Source organism: Procambarus clarkii, chromosome 34 (assembly GCF_040958095.1).
Source record: "Procambarus clarkii isolate CNS0578487 chromosome 34, FALCON_Pclarkii_2.0, whole genome shotgun sequence".
Lineage (NCBI taxonomy): Eukaryota > Metazoa > Arthropoda > Malacostraca > Decapoda > Cambaridae > Procambarus > Procambarus clarkii.
The window spans coordinates 43452000-43467743 of NC_091183.1; the positions used below are offsets into that span (position 1 = coordinate 43452000).

The following is a 15744-nucleotide window of genomic DNA, read 5'->3' on the forward strand; positions in this document are numbered from 1 at the left end:
CGGAGGGTGTGCGAATAATTTTGTTGACACAGTTTACACTTGGTCAGATCTACATCGGTAGATAATGAGAATTCCCAGAGATACTTGAAACCGAGTCTATGTCGAGCAGCAGTAACATCTAGAAGTCTGCTGATTTTATTGAATGATCCATAGATGTGTGGCTCCTCTTGCATGATAATATGATGATAGATGGAATTACTGGTGTCAATTTCACTTTGCCTCAGATCTACAAGATCTTGTTGAAGTTCTCGGTGTACTGCTGCTCTCAGATTGCTCATTGACAATCCAAGGTTACACTCAACGGCTCCTTTAAAGGCAGAGTCTTTGGCTAACTTATCAGCTCTATCATGCATTCGGAGGCCAACATGAACATAAGAACATAAGAACAAAGGTAACTGCAGAAGGCCAATTGGCCCATACTAGGCAGCTCCTATTTATAACCACCCAATCCCACTCATATACATGTCCAACCCGCGCTTGAAACAATGGAGGGACCCCACCTCCACCACGTTATGCGGCAATTGGTTCCACAAATCAACAACCCTGTTACTGAACCAGTATTTACCCAAGTCTTTCCTAAATCTAAACTTATCCAATTTATACCCATTGTTTCGTGTTCCGTCTTGTGTTGATACTTTTAATGGGATGGAGACCACATGAAATGGACTCTGTTACCATCCTTAATAATTTTGTTGTATTTGTGTCTAGCTTCGGACACGAGCATGTTACAGTTCCTTACTTTCTAAGAAGTAAAGATGAAGAAACAAAACTCATCGCCACAACAAAACATACAAAACAAGAGAAAAAAAAGAAAGTTAGTATCTCCCCGGACAAACCATCAGGTAGGAGGGACACGACCCCATCCCCCAGGAGAGGTTCCCCAACTCGTAGGAAGACAAAAAGCAGAAGCAAAACACCTACAGACAGAGACACATCACACACCCATAAACCCTCCCTCCCCAAAGTGCGATCTCGCCCCCGCAGCACTGGACGCCCTCGAGCCTCAACCCCGGCCAGGCGCGGTTCGGGAAACGGCAGGTCCAGGACGCCGCCCCCCCCCCCCCCGATCAAACAGAGGGGACAAGAAAGAGGGACAGAACCCCCAGAAAGCGTCCTCAAGGGGGAAGAGGAAGAGGGAACGGGTCGAGAAATGGCGACAGGAGCTGGTACACGAGGCGGAGGGAGAAGAAAAGAAAGAAGGAACTGGTGAGACAAACAGTGGTCTCCGAGGTCCGAATTACGGACGAGGAGAGAGAGCTCCTGGGGAAAGGGCTTACCTTTGTCCCGGGACCCCCCCTCCTCCACGGCACAAGAGAATTGAGTATGTCAATGATGCCATGAGATCCTTGGAGGACAAGGTCAACGAGACGTGGTCGAGACTAAGAGTTACAGAACAGAGGTTAGACACTTCCCCCCCTCCCCGAACACACAGGGGTCCCCGTTCACTCTCAGCAGAGTATATGAGCCTCCCTCTCCAGAAATCCCAAACCCCCTTCAAACTCAATGGCCTAAGTGACTGTATGAACCGCTTGACTTCCTCTCTTATAGCACAGGTAGAAGAACGCCGGCCGTATAACCTCCAACCGGAACTCCGTTCAGCCCTGCGACGATTAGAAGCAAGAAGGGACATTGTCATTAAACCAGCGGACAAAGGAGGGGCAGTGGTAATCTTGAAAAAAGAAAATTACTGCAGGGAAATGGATAGACACCCTGATGGACGGGACGACATACCAACAGGTGACAAACGGGGAGACAGCCCTGAGGAACGCCCAGACTAGGAGTAAGTCTCTGGTACTGTCTCTTTCCAGGAATAATGGCAGGGGAGGCATCCTGAAACCAGCAACCAGGGATTTCTTTTTAGCCTTCCGCTCGAAGTTGCCGAACATCTACCTCCTCCCGAAAATTCATAAAGGCATAGATCCAATTACAGGCACATGGCCCGGCCGCCCAGTCCCAAGCGGCTGCAGTGCCCCGACCCGCCCAATCGACAGACTCTGTACAGCACTACTGAACCTTCTACTCAGACTCCTGGACGAACGGTTAGTAGATACAACGGATTTCTTAGTTAAAATAGACGAAGTGAATAAGAAATGGGGCCCTGTCCCAGATGGTGCAACTCTCTTCTCCCTAGATATAGTATCCCTGTATCCAAGTATTCCCCACAGAGAAGCAGCAACGGTGGTTACAGACTACTTCGAAAGGAACGTACACCGGATCCGCAGGGACCTGAAAGAAGCAGGAATCTACACCCCTCCATCGAAGAACCTCCGCATAGAAGCCATTCTACATGTGATGCGGGATACGATCCTGACCTTTGAAGGTAAGACCTACAGACAAATCAAAGGAACAGCGATAGGAGCCTCGAGTAGCGTAGTCATCGCGGAGATCTTTGTTCACGTGGGTTTCGAATCTAGGAGAGAAGACTTACCAACAGGACCAAGGATATATTACAGATATATCGACGACATATTCGGTATAATGCTGGGACCACCAGGGAACCTGGACGTGTTCTATTCATAGGCAAATTCAGTACACCAGAACCTGAGTTTTACGATAGACAGGAGTGAAACAGAGCTAAACTTTCTGGACACGACCGTCTACATAAACCCAGCAACACGACAATTGGAGACGAAGGCTTTCTACAAGCCGACAAATCTCCATACATACTTGCAGTACCACTCCAGCCATCCACAACCACTTAAGAATTCGCTCCCCTACTCCTTGGGCCTGAGACTGAAGAGAATCAACACATGCCCCCACTCCCTGGGGGAACAACTTGAGGACCTGTGGACCTTTTTCAGGAACAGGGATTATCCTGAGGAAGTGCTCAACAAAGCAGCGAGGAAGCTGGAACAAAAGATACGGGAGGAACTATTCCAACACACCGGAAAGAGACACCAAGACAGAGACATCTTGGTGACAACCTACTTTGATGGCTTCGAGAAACCCATGAAGCAAGTGATGAAACGACTCTGGACCTGGCTGGAACAGAAGTTTGGAGATCACCCTTCATGGAGGAAGTTTCCTAAGAGCCCACCCATGCTAGCCTGGAAGCGAAATAAGTCCCTGAAGGATAAATTGGTCTCGGCGGCATTAACAAATACAAGGGAGATCCAAGACACGAGACGGAGCAGCGCGCATTAGAAATCCATTAAAAATCAATTAGGGATGAGTGACAGTATCCATGGACATTAAGAAAACTGCTCTTGGGGATGAAGTGAACTAGGGGGAACACATTGGCCACATGACACAAAGTTGAGTTGAGGCCCATCAATTAAAAACCTATGCTCTCAACTCTTAAAGAGTTGAGAGCATTTAAGGAATGATAAGGAGTCACTTACAATTAATGTATCAAGTTTGGAGACTTGTACAAGTAGCAACAGACTTGCCATTATCCATATTGTTAGTGCAACGACGCTGAGCTGGCCTCAATATAAAGTTAACAAATGTGACTTTCACTCTCGAGGAAGCGAGCTGCGGTGTTGCTGGGCTGTGTTGATGGGTTGTGAGGCTAGGCTGTGTTGATGGGTTGTGAGGCTAGGCTGTGTTGATGGGTTGTGAGGCTAGGCTGTGTTGATGGGTTATGAGGCTAGGCTGTGTTGATGGGTTGTGATGCTAGGCTGTGTTGATGGGTTGTGAGGCTAGGCTGTGTTGATGGGTTGTGAGGCTAGGCTGTGTTGATGGGTTGTGAGGCTAGGCTGTGTTGATGGGTTGTGAGGCTAGGCTGTGTTGATGGGTTGTGAGGATAGGCGCTGTGTTGATGGGTTATGAGGCTAGGCTGTGTTGATGGGTTGTGAGGATAGGCGCTGTGTTGATGGGTTATGAGGCTAGGCTGTGTTGATGGGTTGTGATGCTAGGCTGTGTTGATGGGTTATGAGGCTAGGCTGTGTTGATGGGTTGTGATGCTAGGCTGTGTTGATGGGTTGTGAGGCTAGGCGCTGTGTTGATGGGTTGTGATGCTAGGCTGTGTTGATGGATTGTGAGGCTAGGCGCTGTGTTGATGGGTTGTGATGCTAGGCTGAATTGATGGGTTGTGATGCTAGGCTGTGTTGATGGGTTGTGATGCTAGGCTGTGTTGATGGGTTGTGATGCTAGGCTGAATTGATGGGTTGTGATGCTAGGCTGAATTGATGGGTTGTGATGCTAGGCTGTGTTGATGGGTTGTGAGGCTAGGCGCTGTGTTGATGGGTTATGTGGCTAGGCGCTGTGTTGATGGGTTATGAGGCTAGGCGCTGTGTTGATGGGTTGTGATGCTAGACTGTGTTGATGGGTTGTGATGCTAGGCTTGTTGATGGGTTGTGATGCTAGGCTGTGTTGATAGGTTGTGATGCTAGGCTGTGTTGATAGGTTGTGAGGCTAGGCGCTGTGTTGATGGGTTATGAGGCTAGGTTGTGTTGATGGGTTGTGATGCTAGGCTGTGTTGATAGGTTGTGATGCTAGGCGGTGTTGATAGGTTGTGATGCTAGGCTGTGTTGATGGGTTGTGATGCTAGGCTGTGTTGATGGGTTGTGATGCTAGGCTGTGTTGATAGGTTGTGATGCTAGGCTGTGTTGATAGGTTGTGATGCTAGGCTGTGTTGATGAGCCGTCCTGCTCAGCAGGACAAACAGTACGAGAATAAACAGCAAAGAACAAACAAGACGACAAACCGCAAGAATAAACAAACAAGACTAACAAACAGTAAGAGAGCAAACAGGCAAACAAACATCACACAAACAAACAGTAAGAGGACCAACGGTATAGCCACGATGGCCGGTCCCATCTCTGTTATGTAGTCAACAGATAGACAGGTGAGAAACCTTTCTTCTAAATGCAATTGTAACCCATTCTCGGTGACTCGTGGGAGTCTCGTCTCGGCCTTTCACCACTAGCGCGTCTCCTCGGCCCACCGACCAATCAGAAACGAGCCTCAAGGTAAGCCGAGTAGGGCATTGGGTCGCGTATATAAACATGGAGGACTGTGCGGGAGCGTTTCATTGTAATTTCAACAACAGCGGTGCACTGACGTTTGCCAAAATCTATACAGGTGCTGTATATTAACGGACATACACGCGTTTATTTAAAAGACAAATTTTTGTATTTGTTGAAAAATAAGGTCAAAGTAACGCAAAATCATATCTATATTGTTTATATAATTTTTAATTATATATCGACCATACTGCGTTATTAGGGCTTCAGTAGCTTGTAACTTATAAAATATCCATTAAGCCTTATAAAGTACGTGCCTATAAGGCCTACGAAAAATAAAACGAAGCACTTTCTTCCCTCCCCATTCCTACAGAATATATATTTTTTAAAGGGATACCGAGTTATTGGTTTACAACTTTCTCCCCATTAATATTTTACCTTCCTCAGCTCTTAGTCTGTCTTGTATCCCTTTATATGATCATAGTGGCTTAGCCCTCTCTCCGTATACTTCCCTTTGCTTTTCAAGATCAAAATCTGTCGAATTTTCAGACCAAACCTAATTGCTCGTCTACAGATTTCTGACCATAGTTTCCAGTCATGTGGTGGCTGATGTTAAAACCTTTATGGGGGATGTGGGGGGGGGGACCCTCGACAAGCCGCCGGCTTCCTGTCCTCGTCGAGGCCACTGTAGAGTTAGTAGCTCTCAGGTAAACTCGGGTAAACCTGATGTTTAAAAGCTTCGTGTTCGTGTTGTTGGGTAAAGTATAAGGCCTTACCCAAATCCTCTCCTAAGAGTTAACCACTAACCTTACCCCAAGGATGCTACGCCACAACAGTTACCTAACTCCCTGGTAACTATTTGCTGCTAGATGAAGAGAAGCATTAGATGAAAGGAAACAATGCCCAAACGCTTCCGTACCGCCGTTGGCCTGTGGCGCCGACTGTGCTGACAGCGTAAGGGAACGTTAAGGAACACAATCCAACCTTACGTCATGTTATATTTGCCTTGTTGGTGCTCTTTTGATGAAATTTCTATTCCAGCATTTTATATTCCAGCATTTTTGTTTTCAAGGCAAACTAAACCAAATTGAAAAAGTGTTGAGTTTGGCGGGCGTGTGTGTGTGTTAGAGAGGTCATGATGGTGGTGATGATGGTGATGATGGCGTGTATGGTGACCACTGCGGCAGGGATGAGTGACCACGTGCCCCTGGAGGCCTGCAAGAGCATGATACCAGAAGGGCATGGGGCAGGTGCCCAGACGTCGCGGCCCCCATATACCCTCAGCGCACAAAGCAATGCCCTGGCGACTGGCCCTCAAGTCACCGGTAGGTATATCTCTTATTTTAAGTCAAAGGTGTGTGTTATTTCTAGGCCAATGACCAGGTAGATTTTAATTATTAATTTCACCTACTGGGTGAACAGGTGCAAACAGTTAATTGGTGCGTGTCCATCTGTTTTTCGCTTGCCAGGGTTTCGAACCCGGGTTGATATGTAAGTTTTCAGACCTGGAGTCTCTGCATGGTCTTGCCCACTTGGTCTGCTGTCTTCAGACCACCTCAACATTACGAAAGCGTTGCTAGAAATCCCCGTTAACAAACACTTGGGCTTAATCACCAGAAACACTTGGGTTTAATTACTAGTTTACATTACAGAATTCAAGTAAAATATTTCTTAAATTTCTATCCCTCTCAGATCGAGGCGGAGGTGGTAATCTAGTGAATCCATACTCATCCTTAAAGAATGAGTCTATGTAATTTATTCTCATCCTTAAAGAATGAGTCAAGGGAATCATCTTATTTTCTTGAGATGTCCCGGTCAGCTTTTACCTGCATTTACTGGCGATTACAGCGTTAATAAAGGACTCCCAAACCAGTACAATCATTCCTGAATAGCAGTTGTTCCTCATAGTGAACAAACTCACTATATACTCAATTTTAAGAGTGGTTACCTCGTAATTATGCATTCAAACAACCATCTAAACTACCACCGTTTAGCCTGCCACGATTGTCTGAACACAAGTCCCTGTAACTGTATTGGTTATGCGATAACGAACCTAAACATTACTCCTGTGTCGTTCAGGGTGTTAAATATACTATTTGGTATTTATAGAACCAGTCAGACTGGTTCTATAAATACGAATCTTGTTTTTCTGCGTCCGCGATATCTTGCTTCCAGTGACCAAGTTGTGAAACTCCGACCATTATGGTGTAACTCGGGAGTGAAGGCCACTAGTCCACTTAAACCCTGACCACGCTTGGCTTTCACCATTACCGTCCAAACGCGCTGTGTACCGTCTATCCCGTACTGTTCCACTTGTTTGTGACTCTCGCTCTCTCTCTCTCTCTCTCCTCCACACAATTTGTTTTTCTTCTCCATTCTCCCGTTTTCAGTTTCTAGTAGGGTCTAAGACCTGAGAAAAGTATGTATCCTTTTACGTCATCGATAAAAAAAAAAAACTTACCTAACCCTACCTAGCCTAATCTTACCTAAGTTAACCCAACCTAACCTGACCGAACTTCACCTAACAGAAATAAGAGACAAAATGTCGTGTTTTTTTTTTTTTTTTTGTGTGTGTGTGTGTGTGTGTGTGTGTGTGTGTGTGTGTGTGTGTGTGTGTGTGTGTGTGTGTGTGTGTGTGTGTGTGTGTGTGTGTGTGTGTGTGTGTGTGTGACGTCACTATGACGTTACAATGTTCACATTAGTACAGGTTTTAGATCCCTACCATTTCGTGCTTCTGTCTTCCTTAATTTCACCATGATTTTAGCTTGAGTGTACATCTCTCAATTGTAAACTCACTAAAAAGTATACCTCTCGGCATATACTCACTAAAACAGGTCGACGGTGTATATTATATGTATCATTATACTTCTCGGTGTATATACTCATTAAAAAGCTCACCTTTCATGCATACTCACCAAAAATATACTTCTCGTTATAGACGCCGAGACACTTTCTAGGTATATGTATCTCCTTATACATATACCAAGAAATTCCTCTCCTTATACATACCAAGAAATACACATTATAGAGGCTATATTATTAATATATTAAGATTACAGAGGCCCAAAACGCATTTGGCTAGGCTAGTTAACTGCCTTGATAGGCTATTACACTATTATTATAACTCTCTCTTAGGTAAACAATTCACTTTAAATTTGTGTCATCCTAACTATAAACAAACCAGACATCTATGAATATAAACCATTTCAATTTCTATTACAACAAAAAAGCATCAAGTTGAATAGCGTTTCGCCTTCATCGTGATGTTCGGGATACTGATGATGCTGTTATTACAGTCCAGCTTGAAGGGTTGGGCTCCGGCGCCAAGTTTAAGGGGTTCTTCGTTAGAGCCTTCGACAGCTCCTCTAGGCAGTTCCCTCGGCTCTTTCACTAGAGCTCCCAAGACTATTGACTGTGACGGTCAGGCGGTGAGTACTGTGGTGGTGTGGTGATTGTGGTGATTGATTGATTGATGAAGATTAAGCCACCCAGAAGGTGGCACGGGCATGAATAGCCCGTAAGTGGTGGCCGTTTGGAGCCATTACCAGTATCAAGAGCTGATACTGGAGATCTGTGGAGGTGGAGGTGCGACTACACCCTGCGTGACGGGAGATGTCTCTCGTGGATTGTGGTGGGTGCTGATTGTGATATTGTGATGGCTACTGACTGTGGTGGTTCAAAATATCTTCAAGTAACATTAAATGAATGTTAATTCAATGTTAACACATCCTCGCTTCTCTAGGCTTGCCTTCTAGGGATTACAATCCTTTCAATTGTATGTTTTTTTTTCCTTGGATAAATGCAGCATATCCTATCATGGTGTCATGGTCTTGAATAGCTTATAACTCAACCAACCCTATATTTAGCCAGTTGGTTGTCAACTGGCTAAGTCATTCTTGAATGTCATTAGTCATTAAGAATGTCATTCTAAGTCATTAAGAATGTCACTGACTACAATTTAAGTTGTAGTCAATGACATTCTTATATCTTTAGTTTCAAGGTATGTTGCAAAATATCCAGATGATATTATCACTTATGTCACAAATTGTCTTAACAACGGGCAATGTTATCAAAAACATTGACTTTAGGCTACTATATCAAGGATCATTATGTTGGAACAAAACTTTATTCGCGTAGTTTCCTAAAGTTATTGAAGTTAAGAATACTCTACATGCACATATGTTATTTTGAACTTTAAGATACTTCAACTTTCCAAAGCATTAAGGTTTCCTTTTTCATTGCGGGGAACTAGAAGGGCTTATCGAGGTCATCTTAGGACCTGGGGCAACGACTAACCTTTCACAGGAAGCAATCCACAACAGTTGCCTAATTCCCGGGTACCTATATACTGCTCCGTGCACAGAGGTACAAAGGAAAAGTAGCCAAACGACTACTCGTAACCAACCTGGGAATCGAATCCGGTACAGTTCGGTTTGTGAACCGATTGTGCATATCTTTCAATTCCGAATTATATTAGCTCACAATATAAATACCTGCTTTATGGGGTTCTGGGAGTTTTTCTACTCCACAAGCCCGGCCCGAGGCCAGGCTTGACTTGTAAGAGCTTGGTTCAATAGGCTGTTGCTTGGAGCGGCCCACAGCCTGGTTGGTCCGGCACTTCTTGAAGAAAACTATCTAGTTTTCGCATGAAGATGTCCATGATTGTTTCAGCAATATTTCTTATATATTGTTCCTTTTGTTGAAATGCTCCTTTGTTCATACAAAGGACTCATACAAAATATAAATGTTCCTTTGTTCATACATGAACTTTCTGATTTTGATGAGTTCATTTTTCAGTCGGGAGCTCACCACGCAAATCCGGACCCTAAGCGATCAGTGACACTGACATGGGTTCCTCCTCCAGGATACACCGGCTCTGTTATCTTCTTGTGAGTATCTTATCTACAAATATCCACAGTTTACTAACACAATGGACAGTGTAGAACTTTCTTCATCAAAGAACTTTTCAGAGAGGGGGCGGGAACTCGACAGTTTCTCAAACTTGCTCACACGCTTTCCAATTTTGTGTACATACTTTACTAGGCAAATGCTCCAACTTTGTCTAAATGATCACCAACGTAACTTTAAAATCAAGAAAATAAAAAATAATGATAAAATTGCATATTAAAAATTTCAGATTTTCAAATCAGCTTCAAAAATATAAAATATCACCAATTGTTCATTTGGTGTTATTATTCTCTCAGAATAGAATATGATCTTCATTTTCATTGATTTAGAATATAGGTTTTCAGTATAGTTTACTGTAAAATAAATCGTGAATATGCCATTTGAGTATGCGCCAAATTTATATAAAAAAGTATAACTCCAAACTTTTAGGGTTTATGAGAAATTCAATCTGTAGGATTGTAGAACAGACAGCTGTGCACACTATATGTAAAAATTGTGAGAATCGGTCAGAAACTGGATTTTTGAAGCTGGGTCGAAGTTTAAATTCTAGTTATGGATATAATTGAAGTTGAAGTTATCGACAATGAATAAGGTAGTTTTAACTCATTAATTTACTTGTATGTTTTTATAAACATTGTTTGGCATTTGTACTCGAATATGTGAAAGTTGTAGGTCAATATGTGTTTAAATGAGGTCAAGAAAAAATACCCCCCCCAAACAAACGAAATATAGGATTAAATATAAAGATTTATGGGGGATCTATATGTAGATTTTATATAAGTGATAAAGCCCTAATCTGGTCCGTAATCATCAAAACAACCTAAAGAGACAAAGCAAATAGAGTTTGAAATCTTTGAACAAATCCGGCCAAAAAAAAATTACCCCCCAAAAAATATTTTTAGGACATTGATAAAAGTAACATATATCAACATTGGGCAATGTATTTATATGATATATAACAAAATAGAGCATAATAACATACTCGTTATTAGTTGTGTTATGTATTACTCAGCAATGCCATAAAAGCAGCTACATGTCCACTTTGTGGACACTTCTTACTACTATTCTTCTTTCTGCGTCGGACAGGTGCTTGCATCTTTTTATTACTGCATTATCCCTCAGTTCCAGTTATTAGGAGCTGTTCTCCTTATCAACAAAACGTTCTTTAAAAACAACAACAAAATCGTCTGAAATCCATTTCTGAAAATATTGGAATGAAACTTTCACGACGCTGAAGCCAATAAGTTGGAGATTTGTTTAACATTTATAAGTAATTTTCACATAATTCTAATATTTTTTCGTTTCCCGGCCCCCCTTTTTAATGAAGAAAAAGAGATATAGGATCACAGGCTAAACATCTGGAGGATGTTGTTCTTTTGTTTCAAATTTAAAATTCATCTCAAACTTAAAGGTGTTTAAAAGAGCTTATAATGATGTGCGTTATACATATTTTAGTATTTAACTGCATTCAATATCAGTTTATAATTTGACTTTTTGGTAGGGATAAAACACGTGTTTGCTATTTTAAATTGGCTCACTGATTTTAGCTCCTTAGCTTCTTATGGCTAACAATATCATAGGAAAGTCTATATATAAATATATTTATTTATAAAAATATATTTATTTTTGTCCAACAAAACAAAAACTAGCTTCAATAATGAAAATGACAAATAATGCTCTCTGGTGGGTATTTTCCTAACCCATTTTCTTTCTTTATTTATTTTTGAACAATGAATGAGGGTTTGCCTACACTCAAACTACTAGATATAATCTAGTATCATGCAATATGCTTGATAATGCTAGTTAAAAATAAAAGGCCTTGAATTATTTTCGAGAGCCTAATGGCTGTCGTGAGGCTTCTCTCTATTTTGACGCCCATCTTCTCAAAATGAAAATACTTGTAGTGAACAATGTGGCCGATCGTACAGGTATGAACGTAATGGACCAAAATACTTTTTTGTATTATTGAATTTGGACACGCCGGAAAAGGTTTTCTATTTATGTTGCTAATGAAACCTACCCATTCTAGGTTGGGTAGGTTTCAGGATTTTTTTTTCAAGTAGGTTTTTAATAAGAACATAAATTATTGACTTAGTTATGCTAGTTTAAGTTAGGTTAAGATAGGTTAGGTAGGGTAGGTTAGGTTCGGTCATATGTCTAGAGAAGACAGGTTGACCCTTAGTACTATTATGGCAAGACTGTAGACATACTGTATTCAATTAGGTAACTAGCTTATCAAGACTGTAACTTGCTTAGCCAAATGAATTCTGGGGATTCAGTTCCATGATGTCTCCCTCTTTGTATAAGAAAACTTTTAAATATGTTCATATTTGTAAACTAAACATTCATATAACGTGTATATAAGTTGAACTCTAAGTTTAGATTATGGACATTTGAATATAAATGCATCTATGGTTATAAGAGAGAATAGCTGCCTGTCAGCAGGACAGATGCAAGGGGCTAGCCTCACTAAAATATGTAATTGATCCATGTTTTGTTCCAGGGCAACTGTGGTACAGTACTCAGAAGGTGTTTTGGATTCAACATTAAATCCAATACCGTGACTCTAAGCTGATCATCTATTTTGTTTTTCCTATGCTATATATTGTATGATTATCACTCCTTTGACGGCGATCAATATATATATAATTTGTCATTAAATAAAGTGTTGTTAATCTATATATATACCATTTGTTTATTCAGTGTAGAATTTGTCTGAAAAATATAGGCAATTGAAATGTAATTTTAAATCTCAAAAATTGTGGCATTGATATATATATATATATATATATATATATATATATATATATATATATATATATATATATATATATATATATATATATATATATATATATATTCACTGTATAGAGGACACTCAATTGACACCACAACCAACTGCTATGAGAATTCCAAAATATAGTTTTTATTGTTAAAGAAAACAGAGTTTAATTTCCGCTGTCGGGGACAGGACGCCTGTACATATATTGAAATTTTACTCTAGTCGTGGAATATTTTCTGAATAAAACTAAACTTGCTGGTTGGTCACTATAAGTTAGTGTGCTGGCCTTAATAACCCTCCAGCGTTTGATAAGCCTTAAGCCCAACAGTAAACCAATATTTTCATGTATTCAAGGTGGACACAGAATTATTAAAGCCTATTAACACAGACTTTACACAGAAGTCTATTAAACACAGAATTTGCAACTTTAATACAAGCTCTTTAATTATCAGTACAATTTGCTGATATATTGACCAACCAGCAAGTATACTTTAGACCTGAACATAGGGCAGGACTAATGTAAACTCTGGTTTATCTCCCAGTTTACATGTTGAAGAATTTTGGTCGGTGTTGGGCCTAAGGCCTATCACCCTCTGGAGGATTATAAAGGCCACCACAGTAAACTACTGATCAACCAGCAAATATACTTTAGTCCTGGAGGTAGTCCAGGATTAATTTAAAGTATACTCGCAGTGTATATATACACCGAGGAACGAGTCAACCTCTCGGTGTATATATATATATATCCCTGTTGATAAATTATTTGAATTGCACGTTTTAAGATATTTTAACATTGGATAACACGTCAGATCGAATTATTTATATAATAGAAATTATAAGGAGAGGTATAACTAACATATTCACATAGATCTCCATTTCTTAGCATTGTACATCGCTTATTAATAAAATGGTGTACTAACGATTCCGTTATCACTGTTTACCGCTGAGAATGATAATGAGGTGTGCGAGGAGCTCAACAAGAGATTCCGGGTCTTCACAATAGGTCTGAATTTGAATTTGAATTGAGCAAGGAAATTCTTAACCTAAGAGAACGGCGGCGGAGTGGGGGGTCATTACACCAGGGCCAACTAAAGGATTCTGAGAGCAGCAGTGGGGAGGTAAGGAAGCATCTGCTGGAACTAGATGTGATAAAGACTGTTGTTGGTTCAGATGGAATCTCACTCTGGGTGCTAAAAGGAGAGGCAGAGGCACTATGCTTGCCACTCTCCATCGTGTATGATAGGGCACTGGTAACAGGCGAATTACCAATGGCAGTTGGAAGATATAAAGCTGTGTAGTCTGCCTGTGCCACTTCACTTTATTACCAAGATAAAGGTTTCAAGCTTGTACTACATATTACAGAATTGGTATAACATATGTGGAATAAAAGCTCTTGAATGTAAATCAGTTCTCCTATTGCCCATCCTTGCATATGCAGCCGGTATTCTTCTCCACGTCTCTGCAGGAGCCGGTCGGCCGAGCGGACAGCACACTGGACTTGTGATACTGTGGTCCTGGTTTCGATCCCAGGCGCCGGCGAGAAACAATGGGCAAAGTTTCTTTCACCCTATGCCCCTGTTACCTAGCAGTAAAATAGGTACCTGGTGTTAGTCAGCTGTCACGGGCTGCTTCCTGGGGGTGGAGGCCTGGTCGAGGACCGGGCCGCGGGGACACTGAAAAGCCCCGAAATCATCTCAAGATAACCTCAAGATAACTCAAGATAACCTCTGTCCGGTTCCAAAAGAATTTTCTCTCCCATGTGGTATCCTGTGTCCGGCTCTCCTGTCCTCTGCACCGAGTTTCGTGACATTGCACTTGTTTGAGATAAACCCTAGTAGCCACTTGATGGAACATTCTTATATTTTATCCCGGTCATAGTGTAGCTCCTTGCAGTTTTCAATCTATTTTATCCTCATACGTTTTTGGGATCCCATCAGCCAGTACTGAGTCCAGAATCCAGAAAACTCGCAATTGTTGGAGGTCAACCTCCAGAAACATCACAATCGTCGGGGTCAACCCCCAAAAATAATACAATAGTCGGGGGGTCAATCCCCCCTTAAACATCACAGTTATAGGAGGTCAACCTCCAGAAATATCACAATCGTCGGGGTCAACCCCCAGAAAAATTACAGTTGTGGGAGGTCTACGGCCTCCAGAAACATTCCTGACTTGTTTAATGCAGTTAACCGCACTCTCCTTGAGTTTTTATGCAAATTAAGTTACGTTAAGTTAGGATTAGTTAGGATAGGCTATGTTAGGTTGGAAGGTTAGGTTAGGTTTTAACCTAGATTTGGTAAGGTTTAGTTAGGTCAGATTGGGTTAGTTACTGCAAATAAAGTACTTGTAGACATACCGTCAAATGTAACAAACCAAAAATTAACGATTCTTCGCGGCAGGGGATCGTATTCCAGGGACCTGCCAGAAACGCTACGCGTACTAGTGGCTGTACAAGAATGTAACAACTCTTGTATATATCTAAAAAAAAAAAAGGCAAAAATAGTAATAGTCAAAATAGGCATCACTTGACGTAGGAGAGCAAGAGAGGCGGAAGCAACAAATGGTTCAATCAGCTGGTGTTGTTTGCCACCCCTTCCCCTTCTCTGTTTGTTGACGCGTCGCCACGGCAACCAGGAATGTCTGCTATATAACAAATGACGATCGTCGACCGTTTGCCATAAACCAACATCATACGCAAGAGTCTCCCCTCTCGTTCCACATTTCTAATGTCCGTCGGTATGGTATAATTTTTAAAATTCGGGCTTGAAATAAAATTTGAAACGCGGTAATCCTAGGCTACATGGACGAGCGTTCGAGTCAGGTGATAAATATAACCCAACTAATTAGTTAATTTGTATCGCCTAATTATAAGTAATGTGGCAACGAATCGTTAAATACATTATTTAAACGTGCGAGAAAATCGATGATCAGACGCACTTTAGGAAATTAATAAATTGGCACTAACAACGCACTGCAATTAGCCAATTGCATTTTACGCATTATCCATCCTGTATTTACGAGGAAATGTTGACTTTGTGACCCGTTAAAGGGGTTTAACGCCTGAAGAAGCCACAGCCCGTCCTCACAGTAAATCCATTACCATGAGAAAATACCCCACCCCTCCCTCTTCAAACCACCTACATATTTATC

The 15744-nt window shown here is 41.6% G+C and overlaps 1 protein-coding gene across 1 annotated transcript; it reads left to right on the forward strand.

Moving 5' to 3' along the window:
* The first annotated feature begins 801 nt into the window (after positions 1 to 801).
* LOC123762193 (defense protein l(2)34Fc) lies at positions 802 to 12496 on the forward strand. Its single transcript, XM_045748574.2, is given in 6 exon segments — positions 802 to 5025; positions 5964 to 6232; positions 8204 to 8274; positions 8276 to 8335; positions 9705 to 9796; positions 12319 to 12496. Coding segments are annotated over 5 exon segments (474 nt in total). The 5' UTR covers positions 802 to 5025; positions 5964 to 6042; the 3' UTR covers positions 12380 to 12496.
* Positions 12497 to 15744: the final 3248 nt, after the last annotated feature.